Source organism: Psittacula echo (genome assembly GCF_963264785.1).
Source record: "Psittacula echo genome assembly, chromosome: 22".
NCBI classification, from domain to species: Eukaryota; Metazoa; Chordata; class Aves; order Psittaciformes; family Psittacidae; genus Psittacula; species Psittacula echo.
Window position 1 is genome coordinate 2369734 of NC_137758.1, and position 27959 is coordinate 2397692.

General features: G+C 50.7%; 1 protein-coding gene across 1 annotated transcript in view; it reads right to left on the reverse strand.

The window, feature by feature from the left end:
• PLXNA2 (plexin A2) overlaps nucleotides 1-27959 on the reverse strand; it is a gene marked incomplete at both ends in the record, with an annotated part of 135135 nt that overhangs the window by 61260 nt on the left and 45916 nt on the right. Inside the window, one exon of the mRNA XM_080633110.1 lies at nucleotides 1179-1279. Within this exon, the coding sequence (XP_080489236.1) occupies nucleotides 1179-1279 (101 nt within the window). The remainder of the gene's footprint in view (nucleotides 1-1178; nucleotides 1280-27959) is intronic.

The window sequence follows — 27959 nt, forward strand, 5'->3', positions numbered from 1 at the left end:
GGGAAGAGCCAAAGGGATGGGAACCAGCAGGACTGGAAATCACTTCCTTCTGACAAAGCCACTGCGACAGTAAAGCTTTTGGACATGACTACAGATATGGTGGCTTTGCTGTGGGGCCGGACAGGCTCGTCGGAAAGGGGAAAAGCTAAAGAATAACGCTGCCAAGGCTCTCCTGCATCTCCTCGAGCGCGGCCACGACTCTTTGCAAACCAAGCAAAGCCACAGGGAGCCAGTTTGCAACCCAAAGCCCACAGGTCCCAAATCCAGGCCGGATTTGCGGAGGAGCCTGTCATCCCCTGCTCCCCCCTCCAGCACCTGCTCCTCAGGCAAGTGGCCAAGTGCTGCTGTGGGGGCCCTGAACTCTGCCTCCACCGATTTCCATGCATTTAACGGGGCTGCTCTGCAAGCTGGCATGCAGCCGGAGGGATTTCTATTCCTCTCCTCGAGGCTTTCCCTTCCTCTCTCAATCCCCCTCTGCCCGCTGGTCCCCCTTCCGCCTTAGGAAGTGATGGGTATTATGGCAGGGGAGAGAAAGGAAGGACACAGACACCTCCTGAATGCAGAGAGCGTTTCCTGGAGCTCCCCTGAAATAAAACCCACCAAACCAACCCTTAGCCCTTTGTGCCTGTTGATGTGTGCGAGGGGCTGCCAGCTCCCAGCCCTGCGCTGCCGGCTCTGCCCCATTGGCAACAGCTGGAGCACAGAGCCCCTGACCCTTCCTTGCACAATAGAACTATCTCTTCCTGATCTACTTAATAGGACCTGGATGCTCTGCTCTGTTCCAGTGCTGCAACCTCTCCCAAACCACAGTCCTACTCGTATACTCAAGCCTACTATTGCCTTTACTAATTCCCTGTTCACTGGAAGGGACTTGCTTGGGCAAGAGAAGCGCGCAGAACACAAGGTCTTCATTCCCACCAGTTTAAACTCTGCTTTCCCATTGCATTCACAGCACCCTCTCCACTCCTGAAGCAGGAATTCGTTTTCCTTTACCTCTTTCCCAGCAGCTCCGGGCATTCAATGGCATTCACGCTGCAACGCGGGGAACATCCAGGGAAGGGAAGAAAGGATTTAAGGAACTTCAACCTAACACTGAGTGGGAGGTGCTTGGGGGCTTTGAAATCTGCTTTCCCCATCACCACCAGCAGCTCAAATGAACCGGACGAGGCTGGACTTACATGTGGTGGAGCGTGCACCAGCCGCAGTGCGGGTCTCCGGAGCTCAGGCATTCCCCACAGGTCGTGTACTGCTCACAGGACTCCACAGGCACCCGGGACACCTGCAAAGGAAGCAAACACACAGCTCAGGGCTCCTTCTCCTTCTTTTGGCTTTATGAACCAGGTTGGACGGGGTTTTGAGCAACCTGGTCTACCGGAAGGTGTCCCTAGGAAGGAACTAGGTGAGCTTTAAGGTCCCTTCCAACCCAAACCATTCTGCGATTCTCTAAGTAACGCAACAGTGATTCACAAACTTAAACCAATTTGTTCCAACATCCATGCAGAATTCAGCCAAGAGCAGGAAACTCTGGGGTTGGAGCCATGAAGTCACTGCATCCCTTGGGTGCTGTGAATCACAGAGCCCCAGCTCCCTCCTGGCGCCAGCTCACCAGGAACCCTCCCGACCTCCCTGCCCAGAGATGCTCCCATAATGGAAGCTGTGTCCTCTCCTCCCTGATTTACAGCCTGCTGTCTCACACGTGCCACGGGGAAGCTGCCGCAGGGAGGAAAGCTGGCAGGGAATAAAATCCATTGGGATATTGCAAGTTGGAAGCTTATTCAGCTCATGACTTGCTCCTCTTTAGCCACCCTGAGCCCTTCCAGCACCAGCATGGACTTATACTTGTTTGGAACACACACACACACCGTCCCCGGCAAAACTCCCTCCAGGTTGCCTATCTCTCGCAGGCAAGAGATTCCAGAGCAGAAGAAAGAGGGAAGCCCATGAGGGAACACCAACCCAGGTCACTGCTTCAAATCCCCTCTTGCTCTTAATCACATCCCCCCCACCATCCCTGTGCGATGCTGAGGTGTAGCATGGTCCTGACCCATTTATCAACACAGAAAACCCCAAAGGCTCCAAAATGACAACAAGCTTTAGCCATGGGTCATTGCTTGACTCCAGTGAAGAAATGCCACTTTAACCTTTCCAACCCATCCCTTGCCACTTCCAGCGGGCACGGTATGATTGCACCTCCTGTTCTGACGCTGCACTCCTGCGTTAACCCATTCCCACTTCAATCCATTTACATCCCTATTATCCAAGAGTGTAAATAATTATCGCTCCCCTCAGGCCCCGGGAGCAACTGCAACTGCCTGGAAACTAAAACAACTGTGGGCACTGCACTCGCTCTGTCCGTCAAAACAGCACCCGGCTCCCAGCAGCTGGGGCGCGCGGGGTGAAAGGAGCAGTGTCTCGCCAAACAATGGCCACTTTCATGCCAAGTGCTGTTGACACAGTGAGAACCCAGTTCCTCTCTAAAGATGACACCAATAGGGCTGCTATTCTTCTTGTTTCCTACTCAACAGCTTCTCCTAAAACAAGAATCGCGCGTGGATGCGCAGGGCTGGCGTGGTTTGGTGCTGGGATGAAGTCTGTGGACAAGCACAGGGCTCAGCTCAGGGATGCTAAGAGAAAAGCAGCCCTGGAGCACAGAGAAGCTGTGGCTAAAGACCTCAAAGCACTTCACAGACATGGTGGGAGCAAACCCACCGGCCTGGCATCAGGATCAGCCTCCTTGGGGTGTCTTCCAAACCAAACGAGCATCCCATGGAGGCTGTGGTGGCTCTCAGCCACGGGAGACACCGGCCACCGCAGGATGCATCAAGGGGAGTCACTGGGTTTCCTCTAGGATCTGCCCAGCATGTTGAGCTGTCTTGGTGGGGTGACTCTCACTCACCCCAGAGCTGAGGACACCCCCGAAATCATTGGGCATTGCTGATCCCCCACCTCCTCCCCACCACGTGAGATTTGACAGGATCTGTCCCTGTGATTTATATGCAGCTCAGGGACTCGTTTCATGTTTGTGAGGAGCTGGATGCTCTCGCAGCACTCTATAAATAACAGAGAATTTGAATTATATGAATAACAGTTCATTATGGATGATTTTATGTTAGGCATTTGGGTTCTTTTCCTGCACAGAAGCTGGGGCTTCTGCACATGGTAACTCTTTACAAACGACACAGACATTTTGAACAATGCCTGGAATCACAGTTTCTAACCCAAAAGGGACCATTTGATCCTTTCCTTGTGATGCCTGCAAAATGCAAGGCAGAGAACTTCACCCCTTCAGTTCTTTGCAAGAGTCGGTGCCTGGTGCCCGATGCAACCAGGGCAAAGGCATCACCCCAGCTGGGGGACCTGCTCTGACCAAGAGCAGTTACAGGATCCCTCTTGGTCAGCAATGCTGTAGCCCTGGCTCCTTAGATAACTCCCATGATCCTGGCTGCAGGAAGGTCTAAGACTTTGGAGGAGAGTAAACCACCTGCTTTTCTCTAATACTTACGGCCATGACATCGAAATTCACCCTTCATGAAAACGAATGCTTGAAACCCCGCATTGCTCCAATACCCAGGTCAACATTTAAATGAAGAAATGCAAAACCATGATGAACAGAAGGCACTGAAGTATCTGCATGCGTGAAAAAGATTTGGGGGTTTGCAGTATGTGCCCTGCTCTGCAGTACCAACACATCATCAACCACCCTTCCCATCCATGATCCACATACTGAAAACAGTCCGACCCTTTAACAAACATGTTTCATTTTAACAGGAGAACAAGACAAATCCCATTAAGAGTAGGATATATCCATATCTTATCCCATACCTATCACAAACACAGAAGACTGAAAGCTCTATTTCCTTCAGAGACAGTAAAGAAGTAAAGCTCAGATGTGCTTATTCTTCCTGACGGCAGGCTGGAAAGCTTTACATATTTTTAAGCTGTTCTCTGCCAGCTTAACTATCATTATGAGACCAAAGCATCTGTGTGTGTGACAAGGAACATCAATGCCTCTAGGTGGAAGGAAAAACAACACGGATCAGGGTGGAGGACACAGACTCCCAGGTCCAAGAGCTTCCCCCCATACTCCCTTCAGCCACAGGCTGCCATCAAGGGGAAGACAAGAAGAGAGGGGAAAGGCAAAGGAGCAGCTGATCAGGAAGGAAATAGTAACAAAATGAGACAAAAAAGCACTGAAGGGAAAACCAGAAGGAAAGACAGAAAACAGCAGAGGGATTGCTGATAAGTTTCTGGAATGGCTGCATAGAATCATGGAATGGTTTGGGATGGAAGGGACCTTAAAGCTCATCCAGTCCCAACCCCTGCCATGGGCAGGGGCACCTTCCACTAGAGCAGCTTGCTCCAAGCCCCATCCAATCCTGTCCATGAGCTCTGCAGTGTCGGCTCCGTGCACCCATAGCTCTCAAAGGCTGAGAGCAGGAATGGAGTGGGTGCAGCCACCAAGAACCTGCTCAGTAGCCCCAAATCACAGCCACCCTGCGTCCTGCCCAGCCCCACTCCGATGGCCACAAGCACTGCTGGCATCCTCATCCCAGCATCCCGGTCCCAGCGGGCACCAGCACCTCGCAGCTATGCATAACCAATGTGACTCCCATTTGTCACAGCCTGGTCTGTTTGCCGTCTCCTCCTTGCCAGCCCCAGGGGCAGCTCTGTGTGCAGCAGGATAGTTTATTGGGAAAGGGCTTTGGGTTTCAGGGTTTAGTTTTTAAATGCAAAGTCTTAGTTTACATTAGAGGGGTAGGTCAGGGGAATGTTCCTGGCACTCACAGCAAACACCTGAGAAGGTCCATCACCACTTCAGGAGTGTATTCCCCACCCCAGACAAAGCCCTGTTGCCTGCAGTGATGAACTCATCCACGATCTCCTGTGGTACCCAGAGCAGAGCTCCTGACCCCAGCTCCCATCCTTGCATCCTATGAGTACCTGCAGACCTCACAGTCATGCTTGAGCTTCTGAAAGTGAATGATGGGTTTGGATGTCTGAGATTTCTGCTCCAGCTACCAGAAGCATGAGGTGAGAGGCCCTGAAGCCACACAGAGGCATGCAGGAATGTTCCAAATGCAGCCTCAAACCCTGCACCTCCTCTCTTGGGAGATGGACCATTGCTCCCCTGCAGGGCCTAGAGATGCCTGCAGAGCCACAATACCTCTGCTGAAGCAAGCAGCAGGTCAATTTGGGGATAAGGAAGAGTGACAGGAGCTTCACATTACTATGGTCACAGCAAATGCAAAGTGATAAAGCAATCCAGCAGAGCTGAGGAGCATCTGCTTGAAGGACAAGAGCCAAGAAACCAACACTCCAGGGGAATTTCCTTATTCCTGAGGGCAGAACCCTCCTCCCTGCAGCCCGACTGCTACCTCTTCCTTCTATCCATGCCGACATGAACCCGCTTCTCAATAACCAGGTGACAAAGTCTCAGTGCTGCTTTCCTCGACTGCCTGACCCATAACATCAGCAAAAAATAGACCCAAGAAATCAATACACGCTCTCCAAACCACACGAATCCACACTTTGCCAGCCCCAGAGGAACTAAAAGTGCAAGAATCCAGGTCCAAATAAATAATACACACACGAAGCCAAGTTTCCATAGCTCTTGCTTGCTACCAGTACAGGGCTCTGACCTCCACGGCTGGAGACAGCCCTAGGGCAGCCCATGGCCACGGCCCACTGTCCACAGACCCCTCAAGGGGCTGGAGTTCAACCAGAAAAGCTATTTTGAACGCCTGTGGGGAGTGCAGTAGAGATGCCAAGCAGTGCAGTGTAATTAAAGCCATCACTCAATGAGCCCAAAGTTGATGAACTTCCCAATGAGCTTTTATTCTTCATTCATGAGAAAAGCACCGGGTTTTGCTGCTGTGGGAGGCATGGAGACGTGTGGGAAGGAGCAAGGAGGACTCATCAGTTCCAGCCGTTAACGTGTCAGGGTAACAGAGCTGGGGAAAATAAAGTCAAACTTTCTCAGAAGCTGCTGACAGTCTTCTTCCCACTGTTTCTCCTCCCTGCGTCTCCATGCACAGCTGTTCCAGTCTAGCATCAAGTCATAGAATCACGGAATAGTTTGGGTTGGAAGAAACCTTAAAGCTCATCTAGTTCCTTCCTAGGGACACCTTCCACTAGAGCAGGTTGCCCCAAGCCCCGTCCAACCTGACCCTGAACACTGCCAGCGATGGGGCATGAAGTCCTCCTGTGGTACTGCTTCTGCCAAGGAGAAATCCAGCATGTGGGGCTGTGGAGCATTTGTTGCTCTGCTGAGCAAGACCTGTGGGTCCAACGTGCCCCATAATGTATGAGAATCCTACCTGGAAAAGATTTATTCTTGACTGGAGCAGATCTAGTGGAGATCTTGGACACGCTAAGGCTGATGCCAGCAGCAAGCATGGAACCCCATGGGATGCAACCAGTGCATTGTGTGGAGCAGAAGCCAGGATGTAGGGGAAGAAGGCAAAGGGATGTGGGGTGCTGAGGAGCATCCCCAAAGCACTACCAAGCCTGCGAAGGCAGGAATACCTGCTCCAGCCATCAATCCCTGGAATGTGAAGGTGTGCACCCATAGCAGTGGGTGAGGGGGAGTTCTGACAGGCCCCAGCTCTCCTCTCCCACGCTGCTCGGCAGAGGAAGGATTAGGAGAGCTGCCGAGGGGCTGTCAGAACCACATCAACGCCTGGAACTTTTGGCAGAAAAGCAGCGAGTGGGAGAGGGCTCCGAGACAATGTTTCCATGACTACAAAGGGATTATTTAATTACAGCGCTGCAGATGCATGCGGAGAAAGTCCCTTCAACTCTGATCCAAGCAACCTTTCCAATGCGTTTGCATTTACCATCGTAAGAACCTCACCAGCATCTTATGAGGACAAGGTGTGTTTGAGCACAGGAGACCTGATAGCTTTCCTAGTGTCACCGCACCTTCTCCTTGGCTCCACGTACAGCGCTAGGCTCCTGAGGGAGGTGAGGAAAGGAAAGGCAGGTTCCTCTGGGAAGCAAGGAAGGAGTGAAAAAGCAGCAAATGCCCCAAGGTAAGGTTTGAGCAAGCTGTAAAATCATCCTTAAGCCAGAGCTTCTTCCATCCAACCTGGCATGACTTGGGCTTGGAGCAGACTCATGTTCTGGCACACAGGCTCCTACAGAGAAATGCTTTCCCATGGTTCACCATGACTCAAGTTAATCATTGCATCAGCACGGCACATCTGAGCGAGAGCTGTTGGAATAACAAGGTGCCAGGCAGAGATCGCACCCCCTCTCCCAGAGCAGCACAGTGTCCTGTAAACCTGAAGGAGGAGAAATGGGGTTTCATCTCAGACATGGACTGTTCACTGAATGCTTGGTCTGTTCAACCCAGCAGCTCCTCCTCTGCCCTCGCCAGCAATAATGTTGCCTCCTGGACTGGATATCACAGTCTAGTATCAAGCTATAGACTAATGGAATCGTTTGGGTTGGAATGGATCTTAAAGTTCACCCAGTTCCAATGCCTGCCATGGGCAGGGACATCTTCCTCGCATCCCAGAGGGCCTTAGCAGCATTGATTCTCCCTCCTGCTTTCCATGGACCATCTGCATACGGGAAGCAATGGGTTAGGAATGCACGGCTGCCTCTATCAGTGAGCAGGCCAGCAGGAAACCTTGTGCACGTACAAGATCAGGAAGAGATTCCTTCATCTCCAGTGTAGAAATCAAAGCCCTGGCTGAAGGAAACAGCAAATGCAACAAAACCTATGGACTGAATAATTAGGTCAAACCTGACCACAGAGGTGCAGCGCCATGCTCACTCCAGCTCCCCTGCAGTGCTGCATCCCACACTGCTCCTGTCCTGCGTGGTGCAAACGGGATCCTCAGCACACTATCTGTCTCACCTGGGACACTAAACTGCTCTGCTCTCCTGCAGAACTGACTCGCAGAAACTCTACTTGACAAGGAAAAGGGGTAATGTGATAAATGTGCACACGCACTAATAATGAGGAATGAGATGCTAAAGGTCTCCACCAGGAAAACGAGGTCATGCTGCAACACATCCACGCGTTTCCTTCCCTGGAAAACCACCGTGCCTCAGGGGAGCTGCAGTTTTGCTCTTGACTGCAAAATAAATGTTTAAATGAGTTTCTGGAGATGAGGCTCTTTCCAGGCATGCTGCCTGGACATGCTCCACAGCAGCTCCTTGGGCTTGCTCCGCACGTCAGGATGAGGAGCTGATGCGTCCGCAGCGGCTGCGTGGCACATCCCATCATCCCTGCAGGGCAACATCACTTCTGCCATTAGAAGTGGCTTCTTGCTGCGTTGGCATCATCTTCTAACCAACAGCACCCTGTCACAGCCCCCCCCCCCCCCCCCCCCCCAGCCAACAAGCAGTGCCCTTTGCAGCACTGATTAGTCCAGGCCTCAGGGGAACTAATTACTAAGGATAAAACAGGAGCAGCTTTCCAGAATTCCTGGGCTCAGGTGGGGATCAGTCCAACACAATAAACTTTCATCTCGCATCAGTTCCCGGCCTCTGCGTTCAGTGCTTTGCCTTGCTGCCATGTAACTCACCGCACACTCCCTGCAGCCATTTAAAAGTTTTAAGAGAAGCTTAGAAAAATTAATTAAGGTGAATAATTACCAAGCGCCTGATTCTTTCCCTCTCTGTTTTGCAAAGGAAGTGGCAAAAAATAGAATTCGGCAGAATTCTGGAGTTCTAAGCAGTGTAATTAGGTGTTCAACCAACACTTACAATTGGGCTGTGCTTATTAAAATTACTGTTTTAGTCAGAGCATTGCCAGAGAGTCATTAGCAACACAATGGTTTGATTCCCAGGGACTCTAATTAGACTTGGATGCCTCACAGCACTGGGATACCCGGGATGCCCGGCTCTGATGCCCATTCCGCACTACAGGTGATGCTTGGCAGCACCACCGGGATCCAGACAAGGCTTCCCCGGCGCTTCCCAGCCCTAGGAGGAAGAGCTAGGCCAGGGGATGGAGCCCCAGCATCAGGCAACAGCAAGAGGCTCTGGATGGAGCTCTAACTTGGTGCTTACTTCGTCTGCAGCACTGATACAAGCACCACAGTGGTGGGTACCAGCCGCATGGATGCAGCTTGCTCCACCTTGAAATCAAAGACCGTGCTGTTCGGTTTGCCCCAGCACAGATGTTCTGGAGGGTCAATATTGCCATGTACATCCCTGCAGCCCTCATCAGCACTTCCCAGCCTTGGTGTTAAGAAGCACCTAATGAGTGAAAGCGGGGATACCTTGGAAGAAGCATTTATAAACAACAGCCCTGCTCCAAGCAGCTTCTTAACACAGGTTTAGACATGATGGAGGCTTCAAAGGAGGTGTCAATGCACTCTCCGTGTCAGAGAAGGGAGCTCCATGCTCTGAAACGCAGACATCCAGATCTGTTATGAAAGACCTAAATCTCAGTGGTGTGTATCACAGGAAAGCTCAGTGCCTGCTGCTTGCAATTGCCTTCAGCCGTCTGTTTTTCCTCTCTCCCCATAAAAACCACATGCCAGACAGCAGAGGCCCCTTCCCCCAAGCTGCTAGCCTAGAACTCATGAATTCAGTTAAGTTGTTAAAAAGGATTGTGGCAGGCTAAGATAAAACAGGGGAGTTTAAAATGACAAACAGACTCCTAAATGGGATTAGAGTCTTAATGAAAACAGTAATGAATGAATGAGACAACCAAATATTACCCATTAATATTAGACAGATAGCTTAGATCCCTAGGCACTGCATTTAAAAATGACATGACATTACTTCAGTTACTCTGCATTGATAAATAACAAGGCCATATTTACTGTTAGAACACATTTCCTCCACCCTCCCCCATGCTTGCTTTGGCTTCTGCCTCTCAAGAGGGAGAGCAGACCATTGAGAGCCTGAAATAATGCTGGAAGCTTCCATGGCTCCCCTGCTCTCTGCAGGAGACCTGGGCTAGCCAGCATCCACTGCACATGGATTCCAGGGCACCTGCTCCCGAGGACCAGTCCCATTAGCCCCAATTACTGCCATCAACTACTTCAGCCCTTGCATTTCTGTGCAAGAGCCAAAGCAATCACTGCAGATTCACTTAAACCCCAATGTCGCAGCATCCTTCCGCCTCTCTCCACCTTCACTTGCTGCTGGATACAGCTGCTCAGCATCCTCCTTTCCACATGGGGAAAGTGAGATTAACCTGATCAGAGGCCTCTTCTAATGAAGAGATCATAGATGGATAATTCCTGGGTGCTTGGTGGCATTTACATGCTAATGATGAAAGGCACTCTGGTAAAGGTAATGTCAACAAGAATCCCTTGTCCTTGCATCCCAGCCTCCAGCCCAACCATCTGTTCTCTGGGTTCAGGAAAGCCCTGGAGAACAGGTTGCTGCTAGGAAAGCTGCAAAACATCCTTTCCAGCTCTGCTGCCCTCGCTTGTGAACCTTCATGCCTGGATGAAGTCTTCTCCATGTGACTAAGGACGCCTCTCAGTAGATGCTGTGCTCAGAGCTGGACGGCCAGCCTAGCTGACAGGGTAACAAGAGTACGACTGTAAACACCACTGTTGGTGTGTCAAACCACTGATGCTTTGCTGCTATGGGATCTTAAATACCTTTGCAAAGAAAACCCCACAAACCCTCATTTGTATCAGAAACCAAGAAAACCATCAAAGATCTCATTTCAGAGGGGCAACCTGCAGAAAAAGCACAAAGCAGATGGCTACCAGATCCAGAACTGAGCATGGAGAATTCATTCAGTGTGGGAATGGGGGGCAGGAGGGCTGAGGGCTGTGTGTACCATACAGATATAAATTAACTCTTCAGAAAGGCAACAAACCCCAGTCTTTGTGCTTTCCCACCCTGAAACAAGCGGTAAAGCAGGAGAGTGAAAAGGGAGGAATGCACAGAGCTCTTCCCACAGCTTGGGGGATGGATGACCTTTCCAATACTGTACCTGTATAAATCTTATTTAATGAAATCATTAAAGGAAAAAAAAAAAGGAATAAAGGAAGGTTAAATCATTCCCTGCAACAGATTTACACTGAAAACAAAGTCTGTTCAGCCTGCGGTTGGTTTACACAACAGGCCTTTAACATTCCTTTCCTAACTACTAGGGTGACTCCTGACCAGCTAACCACAAGATGAGTGATAGGAGCCCACGAAGCCAAAGGCAACTTGCCAAGACAAGAGGCAAAAGAAACAGCCCCAGCCTGGGGTTTACTTTAAACACACCATTAGGGGTTTCGCTGGGTCACAAGTCACAACACGGTGGTTTTCACCCATCAAACCTTCCCCACAACATTCCCCTCCCTTGGGACATGACTTCATTCTCAGTGCCACCAGCAAGTCAGCACTTTAAACACCCACTTCCCCTCCCTTTGCACGCCGCAGAGCAAACACCACTGCCTGTGGCTTGGAAGTGCCCCTGGGAAACTGGGAAAACGAATCCAGGGCCTCCCATTATCTGAAATAAAAAAGCTGGAATGGATTTTGTAGCCAGAGAAGGTTGGGCAAAGAGTTCAGCTTTCATCCTTACCTGCTTTTCCTTGGGCTGCTGTTCTGCCGTATGGGAGAAGGGGAATCAAAATGCAGCACGGGGGCTATGGCATTGCTTTTCTGAAAGGCAGAGGTGATCTAAGCTCAGAGCTTACACATAAACCTCAGAATTGCTGCATTAACGCTCCCAGCCCTGCAATGCTAAGTCACTTGTCCCCAGAAGCCACATCAGCTCCTGCTGTAAACAGTTACTTTGACATCAGCTTCTCACTGTCTGGATCCAGCACCTCAAAACGGTGGCATTTGGGGCAAATAATGCCATGAAACTATTTCTGCTTCATCAGAGCCTGAGGAACTTCTGCATAGATTTCCATAAATATCCCCAGCGTCAGTACAGCACCAGACCCAACAGACTGCGGGGGTATCCTGCAGCCTGCTGCCAAGTCTACTACAGACCGGCTCAGGGAGAGCTATAGGGCTGAAAGGGCTCTGAACCCACAGAATAAACGGGCTAGCATGACAATTGGTAGCCCTCAGATTCTGGTGAGGCTGCAGATGAGGGGGAAATCCCTCCCCAGCTATCAAAAGGGGCAACTCATTGCCCCAGGAGGCTGGGATTAGATGGCACTGAGCAGACTTGCAGAGATCAGTTCATTAAGGCCAATTTGGGATTGCCAAAATTCCCAGTGAGGATGCACAAGGACAATCACGGAATCAACCAGGTTGGAAAAGACCTTTAAGCTCATCCAGTCCAACCATTCCCAGCTCTGCCAAGGCCACCACTAACCCATGGCACCAAGGGCCTCGTCTACACGATGTGTGAACACCTCCAGGGACGTTGACTGCAGCCCTGCCCTGGGCAGCCTGTTCCAATGCCTGAGCACCCTTTGGGGCAGGAATTGTTCCTAATACCCACCAGAAGGAGTAGTGGCTATGCGACCTGCTTTCTGTCTCCTGCTCCAGCAGGGTATGGGGCACAGGGAGCCACCACAGTGGTTCTTACTACCACATGAAAAAGATGAGCCTACCAATGCTTCTAGCATTATGTTTTTCAGCTGCAAACCGCTCATGGGAGGTGAATCCCCACCTGGATAAGGTGGAAAAAGATCTTGCCTCCCCTCAGCTGCCTTCCTGCTGGAAGCCTGCACCAGAGCTGCTGCTCCACGGGCATTTCTCTGCAGGGTGGCTGGCAAGGGACAGGGTTAATAGGCCCACTCCATGTGTGACCTCTCTTCCCTCTCTCTGAGAGCTTCTAATTACCAAGCTCAAGGAAAAGGGGCAGCCAGCAAGCAGCCAGACCCCATCACTCGAGCCAGCCCTTGCTGATGTGATCGATCACAGCCCACCGGCAATGGGAAACGCTTCACCACTGGGTAGAGGCTGATGTGTCCAGGAAAGGCAGCTTCTCCCATCCCACCCGCACATGGAGCGAGCTAATCACAGCCAAAGCTGCCCTGGGAAAAACATCAGCAGGTCCCTTCCTCCAAAAAGGAGAGCAGCTTGGGGGGGCCATGAATAAATAACGCTGCTAATGAAAAGATGCCTGCGCAGCCCCGGCGCGGTGGAGGAGGCAGAGCAATGACTCTATTCCTGATGCACCGGCGGGCTGACAATTGGCAAATGAACCTCTGCAGTTATGTGTTTCCCCTCTTTATTCTTTCCTCATAAAACTGGCAGGAACAGGGGCAGGGAAGGGATGCTGGCGGCAGCTGTGTTCAGTATGAAAAATGAGCAGCATATGTATGGGAGGCAGCTGGAGCCCAGCGATGGACCTCACCACTCGCTCCCTGCCACACTGGTTATTTCCCTTTCTCCAGAGGGGCCCTGTGCTTAACCCTTGCCTTGCTCCCTTGCTGCATGTCCCATGATGGAGCAAAGCAAAGCCAGGGACCTGAGCTGCACCTGATGGTCACCAGTACATTGCGTCCTGCACGGCAGCGCATTCCCTGCGTTTCTGGCATGCCCAAGGGCTTTAAGAGAAGTCGTAGCCCTTCTGGAATGGGCAGCATGTGTACACACGAAACAATAGAGCACAGCTGCTCCCAGAAGCAGATGAAACATTATCCTCAGTTTAAGGATGAGAGCAGCGGAATGGGGCACAGCACGAGGGCTGCAGCCTTGGCTCCAGAGCTGTGGCCATTCCCTGGCTGCCTCAAGGAAGCTGCTGCTCTTCTACAAAGCCTGTTTGGATGAAGGTCTCTGCACATCACTTTCCAGCAGCACGGACAAGCTGTGCAGCAAACTCACCCCAAAACGCTTGGGGACCAGTGTCCTGATGCCACCTCCTGCCTTCTGCCCGCCATGGAGGCAGAGCTGGAGCTCCCTCTGCCTTACAGCATCTCCCCATCCCCTGGCCACTTGCCACCCCCGGCACGCACAGGGACATGGAGGCCACATTTTGTTTACCCTCCCTGCTCAGAAGGAAGCCCCGGGCTGCACGGGGGGACGTGTCTCACCACCCACCTTGAAAGGGGCTTCACGTGGCCAACTGGCCGCGGCACAGCAGGGTGGGCAGCGCCGCATCTGCCCGCTGCGAACAGACCCGCGGGCTGTGCTCCGCCACAACGCGGGCTTTGTTCCCGGCGCTGGCACGTCCGAGGGTGTCAGTGACACTGAAAAGCTTTGACTGGTCCTTTCTGTTTGTTTTCTTGGCACACGCGAGGTTCGTTTCAATGGCCCAACCTCGGCTCTGGCCCCTGCACCTCGCGTGTGACTGACATGATTATTCAGCAGCAGCTCTGCCCAGGGAACGGGCTGAGCAGAAAATGAGTTCCCAGCTCCTGTGATGCCCACCCACCTCTCTGCCTGCTTTCAGAGAGTATTCAAATGGTTTGTGTTGGGACCTCAAAGCTCCTCCAGCTCCAACCCCTGCCACGGGCAGGGACCCCTTCCACTAGAGCAGCTTGCTCCAAGCCCCTGTGTCCAACCTGGCCTTGAACACTGCCAGGGATGGGGCAGCCACAGCTTCTCTGGGCACCCTGGGCCAGCGCCTCAGCACCCTCACAGGGAAGAGCTTCTGCCTAAGAGCTCATCTCAGTCTCCCCTCTGGCAGGTTAAAGCCATTCCCCTTGGCCTGTCCCTACAGTGAGCTTTGGGGCAGTGCTGGGGGAGATTCATTCAGTGCAGCCCTCCCAGACCCTGCACACGAGCAAGCCTCAGTTCCCCATCCTCTGACGCATTTCAGGGTTCTTCAAATGGTTTAAATACTACAGAAACCTAGGAGGAAACTCACAGGCATGACTGCTTTGTGTGATTTTATAGAGCCTTGAAAAACCAAAGCATCTGAATGCCCCAAGTGGCTTTAAAGGTCACAGAGTCATATCATTACTGCTTTCACAGCCTGACCATGGACCTGCTACTCGTGTGCTCCAAGAACACTGCCATAATCTCCACGGCTTTTTAGTAAGTATTGCTCTCTAACTACATTACGCTGTCCTTGCCAGTCAATTTTCTGCTACTCCATCACTTTCCCATTTGTATATCATTACATACGGCTGTCAAAAATAATTTAGGAACCTGACCACCAGTGTGAGAAATGAACCCTCCTAAGTATATCCCAAACTCTCTAATTTGAAAAGAAAAAGAGCTTTAAGCCCTTTCCCCCAAAGGAGAAAACCACTGTCCCGTGGCAGGTGTAGCACACCAGCCCCGCTATCACCCACAGGCAGGATGGTGAGGGGGTGGTCACCAAAAGGAGCCTCTACACAGCAAAGCTTCAGGGGCTACATCAAAGTTGCCAAAACACGAGGTTTGTTCCATGATTCTATGGTTCTAAGGTGCCATCTTTGCTCACAGCACAGCAAGTACCAGCTGCACGCCCTCCACCCACAGCACCATGGACCAGGATGGGCTGGAGTTCAAGGTACTGTTTGCATTGAAGCCTCAAGACAATACATGTGGTTTATGCCAATTTTCTACTCTGAACAAGGCATTTTACTTCTCCCATAGGGATGAGCATATAGAAAGTACCAGACACCCTTCTGGGCTGACCCTGCTCCGTGCCCTACGATAAAGTGCCAGACTTGCTCTCTTCAATGAAGAGAGAAGAAGAGCAAATTTAGACAAACAGGAGCATCACTGCTCCTCTGTCCGGATTCCCAGGCTGTGAAAGGACATGGGATGGCTGGGCCCTAGGGCTGCAGGCAGGGAAAAGGCAGAGGCCTCGAGGGATGCACCTCTGCCCATATACACACCCAGCAGAGGACAGGGGCATGAGAGCAGAGGCTGGGTGAGTCTGCAAAGCAAGCCCCATGTGGCAAGGAGGTGGTGAAGCGATGGCACAGAGCAAGGTTCAGCTCAGGCCCTGCTGGCTGCTCGGATCATAGAATCACAGAATGGTTTGGGTTAGAAAGGACCTTAGGATCATCCAGTTCCAAACCCCTGCCATGAGCAGGGACACCACACATTAAACCATGTCACCCAAGACTTTGTCCAGCCTTTCCTTGAGCGCTGTGAGGGATGGATGCTGCCATCTTCTGCACACATCAAAATGACAAAGACATCAGGCCCTCAAAGCCCAACTGAAGAAAAATTGAGAGTACAAAGTGGCACGAAATATTATTTTCTAAATAAAATGCATTCAGTTCATGAGGCTGTAAAGCACTAAAAAAGATTGCAGTTAGAGTAGGCAAAAAGCATTCAAACCTTCAGAGACTTCATTATAGGCAGAGGATGCCCTCTATTCTTTGGGACAGACAGGAGATAAAGCGAATGCAAAACAATGCAAATCTTTCCAGCAGCCTGTGCTGTCCCAGAAGGGCCTGGATGCTGCTGCACCACTGGATTTCCATCTCAGCTGCTGCAGACGGTCCCTACTGAGGGCTGTATGTGTCCCACTTCCACTGATTTGCTTCCACCAGTATCTTCTGTTACACCAGTGAATGTCCCCGGTTGTTTTCGAACACAGGAAGTTTGTTTCACTGAAGCACATATCCACTAACTGCTGATGGCCTGAAACACTCCACCAACTTGTTGGGCAGCCCTTGTGCCCACGGCAAGGGAGTCCTCCAGCACTTCCCTTTGTGCTGCTCCAATGCCCGAGGTGTCCTGCTCTGCTCTGGGCTGCCCCCATCCATTGCTGGGCACCAGCTCCCAGCCCTGCAGCAAAACCCAAGAGATGCTTGGATGACATAGAGCAAACCCTGAGTAAGGTCTAGAAACAGAGGGGGAAAAGCTCCCCTGTGTCTATATGCATTAGGCAAGGTGGGTGAGCAAGAACAGATGAAACAAGAAAAAGCAGAGAGCAGAGCAATAAACACTCCTGCTTCAGTGTCTGCAGTGAAATGCTGCAGTGGGAAGGGAAGGCACAGTACAAGGACGGGCTTGAACATGAGGAATTAGACATCTCTGAAGGTACATGGCCAGCAGCAGGCCCTGCATGTCAGGGTCTCCAAATCACCCCCATGACCTCCAGAGGAGCAGCACGTCCTGGAGCTGAAAGCAGAGCCTGTTACGAAACGTCCACCTCACCTTTGCGTTCACAAACCCAGTAACACAGATGCGCTCAAAACTCCAGCAAACACCACCACGGCCATCAAGCAGGGGAAGCCAAAGCCAGTCATATTTTACCCAGCAGGAGCTGGTAAACCCATGCTTAGAGCAACAAAGTCACAGCCAAACAAACATGACCCCAAGCGGGATCTATGGCTCTGGCAGGCACATTCTCAGCCTACACAAACAGGGAAAGATGAGATGCATTTATCTCAGATACTTCGTTTCAACAGCTTTCCTTAACAGCTCTGGCCCCTTGAATCACTACGTATTGCCAAGCAAGCTGCAGAGCGGGTTCGCAGTGGGGGAGCCAAACCTATTTACATGTCTGCTCCCCGTTTCCATAGGAGGATTAGAGACCAGGTGAGATTTCTTTGAAGAGAAGATAATTGCCATTGAAATCATTCAGGTGCAGAAGCAACAAATTGCTGACCCGCAGCTGATCTCAAACAACAGCGGCGGCATCTCCACTCCACCAATAAATACACACTCACAATGGGGGAGAGGGCAGAAAACAGCCTACACATAACCCAAGATGGATTTATTCCAGCCTTTGCTATAAGGCTGAAAGCTGGGAAGCCAAATCCCTCTCTCCCAGGGTTTCATTAGGTGGGAATGGCTTTCTAACGAGATTTACACAATCTAGCCTGCAGCCTACACATTTTGCTCTGCACCCAAAGACAATAACAACAGGGAGCTAAGGAGATGCCTTCTTTTTCTCCGATCACCCATAATTCAAGACCGTTACGCTGCTGCCATCAACGTGATTACACAGAGCACAGAAGTAAAATAAAAACCTGCCTTTCTATAGCATTAAGCCACCAATTTCAACTGACCCAAGCCAGGAAAATTTATAGTTATGTCCATTAGGAAAGGATGGGAAATTGCCAGCTGGGATCTAACTGACATTCTCACCTCTCCTTTCACCAGCCAGCTGGGGTGAGCAGCTCCACTCCTGTGCAGTAATGCAGCCCCATCCCTGCACAAAGAGGGTGTTTCAGGGAGTCTCTCTGTGGATGGGACTGTGGTCCCAAGCCCCCCCGCGCCTCTGTAAGGACAGGGAGAGCCCTAAGCCAGCCATCCCCTTCTGCACTTTGATGGATCAAGGTCCTTCGTTGGATGGGATATAGTTTTCTGCATCCTGTGCTGCAGCAATGCCGCACCTATACAAAGCCTAAACCCAGACCCCTCAATAACATGCTGCTGCCTTACAGAGATGCTTCTCTTACAAGTTCAACACTTCCTTCAGCATCCTGCTTGGATGAGACAACAGAGAATGAGCTGGGTCAGAATCACAGAATGGTTTGGGTTGGAAAGGACCTTAAGACCACCTAGTTCCAGCCCCCTGCCACCTCCTACAGCCACCAGGCGACCAGCCTGGACCATGCTCACTGAAAGCAAATCCTAAAATGGAAAAACCCAGCCTGTCTTTGCCTAACAACTGGAGTTTGCACACTCCGCTCCGCAGTCACAGGAACGCTGCTTCTGGCACAGCTTCTTCACTAATGCTGCTCTAGTGTGGTCAGCTCTTTTGGGATGGAAGGATTTTAAGCAGATTCCTTCTGTGGGCAGGACTGTCGGCTCACTCACACAAAGGCTCAGCCACAGAAGGAAGAGTTATTTTTCAACACCCATCCTTCCCTCTGATTCCTCCCCAAATAAAAGAAAATACTTATCATCATGTTCTTATGGAGATATTAATAGCACCCAAGACACTGACAGTTGCCTGCCTGTGAGTCACTTCTTCAAGGGATGAGAAAAAGCCTGCAATGACTGCGGCTTGTTAGGAGACAATGAAAATATCATTCATGAACCATAGTGCTAAATACATCCTTCCTATGGCAGATCGGATAGAAGATGCTGACGTGTTTAGCGCATCGCCAGTGCAGCTGGGTCTAACAGAGGGAGACTCCACTCACAGCTGCAGACACCAGCAAGAGAACCATAGGCTGGTTTGGGTTGAAGGGACATAAACCCTTGTGTTGGAAGGGACCTTAAACCTCATCCAGTCCCAACCCCCTGCCACGGGCTGGGACACCTTCCTCTAGAGCAGGTTGCTCCAAACCCTACCCAACATGGCCTTGACATTTTGACTCCCATCATCCCAGCTGCTAAGAGCCCCTCCATGCTTGGGTCTTGTGTGTGGGCCCCTGTACTACTCAAATCCTCTTATTTATGTACTGGGATTCCGAACAGGTCTTTTTATTCAGTTATCTGAAAGCATCTTGGATGTCTTGACAACCTAATTCAGTCTCCTCCAGGTCTTTCAATACCACGAGTGGGAGAGCAGCAGGCACCATCCCGCCCATGCAATGCAAGTGACTCCGAGCTCTGAGCACTCAACTCAATTTCTATGTGAAAGGAAACATGAATACTAATTAACCATAAGGGCATGGAGCAGATAAATATGTGTTGCAAGGAAAACTGGAGAGACACACTCTGAAGTGGAGCCAGGGAGGGGAGGAGGCAACGTGTCATTGATTTTCATGGCATGACTTCAGAATGGTGCTTATCACTTAAAATATTCCCATCACCATCAGAACCTGGTGTTACACGAACACACTGGACTTCCTCTACTGCCCTAAAACCTTCTTCTTCCTCCACTGACTTGAGGAATACGCATTTGAAACACTGTTTTGCTCCATAAGGCTGTGTAAAGCAGTATTGTACATGCCAGCTTCCAGCACGCTCCGAAATGCCCGTGCCAACTCCTTTGCAACTGAGCAGCCCTCTGGGCTGCAGTCAGCAGACTGGAAGGGACACATCATCTGAGGCAGAATGGTTTCCTGCCACCTCTTAGGTTAAAATAACCCCAAGTTTTCTCTAACAAGGAAAGGGGAGCAGTCATGGTGGGAAGACGGGGCTAGAGTGGCCCTGCCTCTCTGTTCAGCCCTTGCAAACTCAGCAGAAGCCCTGTTGAGCCCCTACTCACAAAATACTCTGCCCCGCTTTGCCTGCACAGCCAAGGAGCAGCAGAAATCCATGATGGGAACGTACTTGCGAAGGACACAGCTACGGAGATGCTCTATACGACACAGACATTTCAAGACAGAAAGGGCAAAATCCCACCTGAGCTTCAGGTTTTGCCACCAGAAGCAACGTTTTGTCCTTGCCAGAGTTCAATGAGATTTGGGGGAAAAAAATTCCCAGTCTGGGAAGAATAAAACCCTGGAATCTGTTCATATTCCCAGGCAGCAACAGCGCTCACAGAATCTCATTTCAGACTCAAAGGCTGCAACAACAGATCACCCTATTGCTCAGTCAAGTCTGGAAACACGCTGCCGGCTATGGCCACTTCCAGCTGCTTTGCTGGGATGGGAACATGCTCCCCAAGCTCCTGAGGACTCGGCTGCTGCCTCCACCTTAAGGAGCATCCCCCCCACATTGCAACAGGTGCTTGGCGATTTACTGATGACAGTTACATGCTTTCGAAGTGATTTTGTGCACTGAAATCCCGTTTATCATAGAATCATAGAATAGTTTGGGTTGAAGGGACCTTAAAGCTCATCCAGTCCCACGGGCAGGGACACCTTCCACTAGAGCAGCTTGCTCCAAGCCCCTGTGTCCAACCTGGCCTTGAACACTGCCAGGGATGGGGCAGCCACAGCTTCTCTGGGCACCCTGGGCCAGCGCCTCAGCACCCTCACAGGGAAGAGCTTCTGCCTAAGAGCTCATCTCAGTCTCCCCTCTGGCAGGTTAAAGCCATTCCCCTTGGCCTGTCCCTACAGTTCCTTGTAAAAGGCTGATGAAAGGTTATTCTTTTCAAGGCACACTTCTAAGAGTCCCTGTGACCAGCTGCAGCTGGGGAGATGCTGCTGACATTGATGAAGACCTTAGAAACTATTTGTCACTGTAAACCCTGAGCAGTGCCTTCTCTTCCTATATTCACTCCACTGTGATGATGGAGAACCAAACCGAACAATGATGAAATGAAGCATGGTCCTTCCTTTTGGGACTACGGATTTGGGAGGTTTCAGTTCAATCTCTTCCTCTGCCATAGATTTCCTGTGTGACTTAGGATAGGTCACGTAGCATCTCTACGCTTCAATTTCTTATCTAAAAAGTGATATTGGTGCTCCATCTCACAGGGCTTTGGGGAGGATAAATCTGTTAGCTGATAGCAAAACCTTCACAGCCTGGTGGTGTTTGCTGCAAAGAAGCCAGGGAAAATGAGGCAGCTGTGATAACTGAGCAGGTGGGTAAACGCACAGGATAAAGCAAGAAGGAAAACAACCATCTCCTGGTGCAAGGAGCACTTTCTGGGCTTCATTACAAGAAAAATGATTGAAAAAGAAAACACTCACAGAGAAACCTTCAGGACCTTCCCTGTTATTTTCCTCCCCAGCTCTGTGCTCCTTAGGGGCTGGCCCCTGGCACACTTGGCAAGGCATGGTCCTGAGCAGAGCCCTGGGCACAGGCAGGGCTGGCACAGAGCCCCCAGCCCCGCGGTGCAGGGGGGAGGCTGCAGTGTTTAGTCTGCTGGGCACATTCCTGTGTGCTGCTAAAATAAATAGAGGATTATTAATGGAGCTCCTTTTCCTCACTAGCATCAGCCAGGAATGCCACAGCTCTCAAGTGGCTGCTGAGGACGGCAAAGGGATAGGGATGGAGGGACCCTCAGGATGGAGGGGTTTGGACAACTCTGGCCAGGACCTGCCTGGGTTTGGCGCTCAGGATTTTCATCTGCGATGCTGAATCGCTCTCCAGAAATGTCTCGGGCTTCCCAGGGAATCCCTTGGGATTCCTCCATATCCACAGCCTGGCACGCTCTAGAACATGAAGTTTTAACAGGGGAAATGGTACGCCAGGGAAGGAGGAGGGAGAACAAGAGCAAACCTCACGAACAGTTGTTCTCCTGCTTTGCAAGCAGCCTTAACTTGAACCACTACAGCCAATTCCCCAGGGGCACATCCATCATTTTCAACCTATCTGGAATCTGCAGGGACTTTTTCCTTGAACATTTCTGAGCTTTTCAAATAGTTTGGTGGGAATCTGGTTTGAAACCTCAGTAGTTGTTTGCGTTAAAGCTGTGCCAGTGGCTCTGGCCTAAGGGTCCGAGTGCTTTCAGAGGTTTGGACTGGGACTCTGCATTTTTTAGCCCTGCTCCTTTCCAAATGATCACAGGAATCTCTGCAGTTGTGTTTCCTCAACTCGAATGAAACAACCACCAAAAAATACACTGAGAGCCTCTGATTTTGCAGAACTTTTCAGAACCTTAAAGGGGAAAATAGAACTTGGCAAAGGATGCTCAGAGGTTAAGACTCAGGGTGGACCTGAACTCTCTTAAATCCTTCTGCCCCTTTGAGCCACAGAGTTCAGTCTGATGCTGAGGTCTGGGGAAGAGCCAGGAGCCAAGCTTAGAGTGAAGGCTGCTGGAGGGGTTCCCCACTGCTCCCAATCCCACTCACAGCCACCAGAATAGGTGCCACGTTGTCCTGAGCCTTCCATTCCTCGGCCTATGTCCAAGGGCATCGCTGCATGAGACAACCTGCCTTCCGTCCCTGCAGAGCCCTCAGGTCTGAGCTCACCGAGAGAAGATTCAGCAGGGCAAGTGCCTGCACATCATCTGCACCTTCCCTCCTGCAAACTGCATCACAATAAAGCGGTACTCCATACCGTATCCCTTTTTCCATTTCACCCTTCACTGGATCATTTTATGCATCTATTCCCATTGCTAATTCAAACTAATTAAAGTATAAAATAGAATAATTTGTGCAAGTGCAGAGCTCCCCTCACCATATTGTGAGTTATGTTCCTTTTCTGTTAGCGCCCGGTGTGAACAATTCCCCTCCTCACCGGCTGAATAGCCGCCAAACTCATTTGCTGAGAAGACAAACTATTGCAGCAGCCTGAGAAAGGGGGGAAGAAAGTAAGTTTAAAAGCTCCAGTAGAGACAAGGAGGAATCCGAGGTTTGCTTCTGGATTTCATAAAATCATGGAGCAGTTAGGGTTGGAAAGGACCTTAAAGATCATCTAGTTCCAAGCTGAGCACTGAGTGGACAGTCCAGATTTCTCCTCCAAGTCATATTCTCTCTTGGGAATACAAACACCCAGTGCACTGATGTGCTGAGTTTTGTGTGTGTGTGTGCGTGTACGTGCACATAAGGGAAATTCTAGGTATATTTCAGGACTGTGGTTGCTTGCCTAAAAATTAAACAATAGGTCTGTGGAAGTGGAGGAATTGGAAAGGGAAGCAAATGCTGAAGCGAACACACGGGAACCCTGCAGCTGAAAGTGGCAGGGGGCAAAAAAACCTAATACAAAGAAAAAGCAAAGCAAAACAAAGCCTGAAAGCAACCCTGGCAAGCACACAGAAGGAAAAAACCCATATGAGCAATGTCTAAAATATAACTCATTTAGCAAAATGAGCCACTGTCCCCAGTGTTGAGTATTAACATCACCACTTCTTCCAGGACAGTTTACCTTGCGAGCATTCATCACCTCAAGGACTCCTGCACTTAACTCCACACCTTTGAGTTCTGTGTCTGTACATAAGTCACAGCAAGGGCTGCAGGAAGATGCTAGAACCAGCCTGGACCCTAACCCACCAGCCCCAGCACTGCCACAGCTCTGCATGCTGGGGGGTGTTTGGGCGACTGATGTTTATTAACATATCCTTCTTTTCGGGAGATATTGTTAATGATCTCAGACAGGTTTTTAGCTGAGTTTCTTTATTATTCTTAATTGACCATAGGAGGAAAGTGGACAAAACGTGCATCAACTCATAAAGTTTAGGAGAGTGCAGCACGAGCAGGGGGTGATGGAAGAGGAGAGCATAAACCCACAGCCAGCAGCTCCTCTGCAGCAAGGACCCCACTGCTCCAAGGGGATTCTCTCTCCATCTCCCTCGTTCATCCCACTGCTCTGCTCCCTCTTTGCCCCAGCTTATGGCTATTTCACACCTCTCTGGCAGTGGTTGTGGAGGAAAACAAGTGGGATAAGTGTGTTTAGACACCCCAACGTGCTGGAGTAGCTGTGAACACCAGGGGTCAAGCCATGCACAGGGTGATGAGCTCTCCTGCACCCACAATGACCCGCACGGGGGCTGGCACAGGATGACCCAGTGGAACAGCCCATGGGAAGGAGGATTAGCTGTTTTCCCTGTCCCAGTGGTGCAGCCTTTGCTAACATTATATCCAGCTAACTGGCTGTTCAACTAGCAGATAACGTAGGTAATAAATTAATCAGTTCATTTTTTCCCTCCTGATGACTCCAGACCCTTTTCTCCGCATCTCTTGCATTTTTTATTGGGTTTTCTCAGTTCTTTTCAGGACACCACCAGTGTTTACGGCCTCGCTGCTCCAGGACTGATGGACTTCCTTGTTTTTCTCAGCCCTCACCCCAATTCCAGCCTCTTCTAAATCCTCTGGGCAGTTCCTGCCTCCATCCCTCTCAATCAGTCCAAAGCAAAGCAGTTTTCACAGGACTTAAACATCTCAGGGTTACAGGACATGCAGACACACAACAAATTATCCTCAGGGGCTCCTGCAGATCTGCAGCTCCTGACATGGGGGCATTTGCAAAGCAAATATTTCACAGCTAACAGAGCAGATGAAAAGACAGCTTCTTTACCTAAAGCCACAATGATGTATATGGGAGAGTGAGGGAGGAACTGCACTCGGGGGGGGGGGAAGCAACAGGTCTGAGTGAGCTCCAGCAGCGCTCTCTCTGCCCTTCATGCAACATGCTGGTAGCCAGGTCGATCATAGCAGGGTTTGGGTTGGAAGGGACCTTAAAGTTCATCCAGTTCCAACCCTCTGCCATGGGCAGGGACACCTTCCACTAGAGCAGCTTGCTCCAAGCCCCACAGTAATGATGCTAGAGCACTGGTCCTCACTGGTGAAAAGACAAGGCGAGGGTAAAGCAGCTTCAAGCATATTATACAGCCACTTCCACCTCTTCAATCTAAATAACCTCCACCCTCCTGCTGCCCTTCTCACCACAGTGGGAGAGGAATTGTTAGGGACCAGCATTCATCTTTGCTGCCTCCTACCAGGCGCAGCTCTGCTCATACCACTCTGCATAAAGGTCTATGATCTACATCAACCAGGTATAAAAATGTCCCATTGGCCATGAGAAATCCCTCAGGTGCTCTAGTGGGTGCTTGCTTAAAACTAACAAAAAGCCTGCACCCTCTAAACCCTCCTTGCATCCCCCTAAAGCAATGGTACCTGCAATGGGCACAGAGGGGATCACCATCACACATGGCTCAGCAACATAGGTGCAGGCAGACTGACCATGGAGCACTTGGTACTCGCTCGAGGTGCAAAGGATCCTCAGTACATCTCAAGCTACAGAGGTCTATGGCCTCCTAAGCTTGGCTGTGCTAATTGATGTTATGTGCATTTCACTGGGTGATTATGTGTCATTATTCCTAGCAGGGGAACAGTGAGGTTCCCAGTTAGAGAGCAGGATGCTGCTGCTACATGCTGCATAAAACCAGAATGAAATCATTCCCCTGTGGCAGAATAAACCACGAAGTAACTATGGATGAGCTGAGAGCAGCAGCATTTTGGAGACAATGAAATGCACAGGGATTTTGGAAGCTGCTTATGGAGGATGAATGTTGCATTTGCAACATGCTGGCCAGGTATCTTGTTAGGAAGGTGCTGCTTCACCCATCAGGGAGCAGACCCGCAGCGCATGACCTCAGCCCTTCATCAAATACTGTACGTGATTAGCACAACCAAGTGGTGGGTGATTAGCTAAAAGAGGTGTTGGAAAAATCAAGATGGAAAAATACGTCTTAGTACAGTGTGTTTGCCAGAGGCAGAGAGAGGAGGGGAGCGCCTGCTCCAGTGCCTGGCTCCTCTACACCTACCTGCACCCTGTGCCCATCACTGCCTCCGGTAGTCACAACCTGTGGGTGCGAGACACCCCTGCATCAGGGCTGACAGCTCTGCATTTGGGCAGGGAAGAGACCTCCGGAGAGGGGCTTTGGAGAAGGCCCTGCAGGGACAGGCCAAGGGGAATGGCTTGAACCTGCCCGAGGGGAGACTGAGATGAGCTCTTAGGCAGAAGCTCTTCCCTGTGAGGGTGCTGAGGCGCTGGCCCAGGGTGCCCAGAGAAGCTGTGGCTGCCCCATCCCTGGCAGTGTTCAAGGCCAGGTTGGACACAGGGGCTTGGAGTAACCTGGTCCCTGCCCGCGGCAGAGCGCTGGAACTGGATGAGCTTTAAGCTCCTTTCCCACCCAGACCAGTCTGCGATTCTGTGATTCTCTTGGGCCGTGTTTCTCATCCCTAGCACAGGATTCCTTCTATAACAAACCCTCCTACAAGTATTTTGATCACGCTGGTTTAAATCTCATGCACAGAGCCCTTGATTAGGTGGTGAAATCTTCTGGAGACGGCAATCCCTGCCCTGCCATGTGTTTGATGGAGCCTCCGCTCGCTCCCACATTAAAAATAACAAAATTTGTTCTTCTATCAAGAGCTGCAAAAAAATCTTTGGCCCCAATTCTGCTGATGCCAAGATGATGATGAGGAGATTATATAAATCTCTGCGTTGAAGTATGCCCACCACCTCTCACAGGGTTAGCTCGCGACGGCTGAAGGTGTACGTGGGAGCAAAGTCAAACCTGCTGTATGCAAAACCAGTGCTGCAACAGCTTGAACTTGCACAGGGAGCAGACACAGTGCCTGGAAAGGGGCTGTAGCTTTGGCGGCGTAAAACTGCTCCCATCCTACAAGGCTGATTTAATTGAAATGCACTGAGCTTTCATACATTAAAAGCGCTGCCACCTCCCTGACACACACACAATTAATGCTTCAGGACTGAATTATAAAGCCACTTTTTCGCCTTGCAGTCTTCGTCTCTGAAAGCAAGACATTAGAGAAGGTTTCCTGCATGGGGGGGTTGTTGGTGTGTGCTCCATGACACGTGCAGCATTAGAATGGGATGATTTTTAGGGAGTTGGTGTCAGCAGGATATTTGTCACTGGTTTTGCACCCAATGTAGCTCAGCTAAGGCAACACGTCTCCATCTCAGCTGCATCCAAGGTGCTATCCAAGCCTTGCTCAGCTTGTGGGCAGAAACAGCGTTGGCTTGGTAGAGCAATGCTGAGGAATGAATTTCTGCTCCAAATAGGGTCAGAATCATAAAATCATAGAAGCACACGATTGGGTTTGGGTTGGAAGGGGCCTTAAAGCTCTTCCAGCTCCAACCCCTGCCGTGGGCAGGGACACCTTCCACTGGAGCAGCTTGCTCCAAGCCCCTGTGTCCAACCTGGCCTTGAACACTGCCAGGGATGGGGCAGCCACAGCTTCTCTGGGCACCCTGGGCCAGCGCCTCAGCACCCTCACAGGGAAGAGCTTCTGCCTAAGAGCTCATCTCAGTCTCTCCCGTGTCAGTTTTAAAGTCATTTATCCTTGACCTATTGCTGGGAGAATCGTTCCTCTTTTGCTCTAAATGCTATCTGAAACCAGGTGCAGCAGGAAGAGCCTGTAAAGCTCCTAATAAGCCTCTTAAATCATGTAGTTAAAGAACTCAGAATAAGTGGCTGGAAGCAAAGTTTCTTTATCCTCCTCTCCCCCGGACTGGGCTGTGCAACTGTTGCTTCTGTGCTTTGGGGGAGTGAAATCAAATGTCAGATATTCGGCTTTGGAAGAAGTTGGCAATGAAACATGAAAGGCTCATGGAGAGCTCAAAAGGACTGCGGATAAACTGGAGCGAGGCACAGACAGGGCTGGGACGGGAGCCAGGGGGAGGGGGGGAAGGACTCGCCTACAACCACAACTCCAGATTTTAGGATGAAGCGACTCCTTTCCTAAATGCATTTCAGCATAAAGCTGATCCTGGCTGCTGCTAGCACAGAAGGAAGATGGGCTTCAGACCAAAACTCTTTGTGGGAAGCATCCACACATCGCAGTTTATTCAGCATAATCAGCACAGAGCATCGCATCTCATTGTGGGTCTGTACCTAACACCAAAAGACCTGCTCAGACCCATCAGCACTGGAAGCACACATTCCTCAGCTGAATCCCACCATAGAAACACCTCAATGTTCAGCA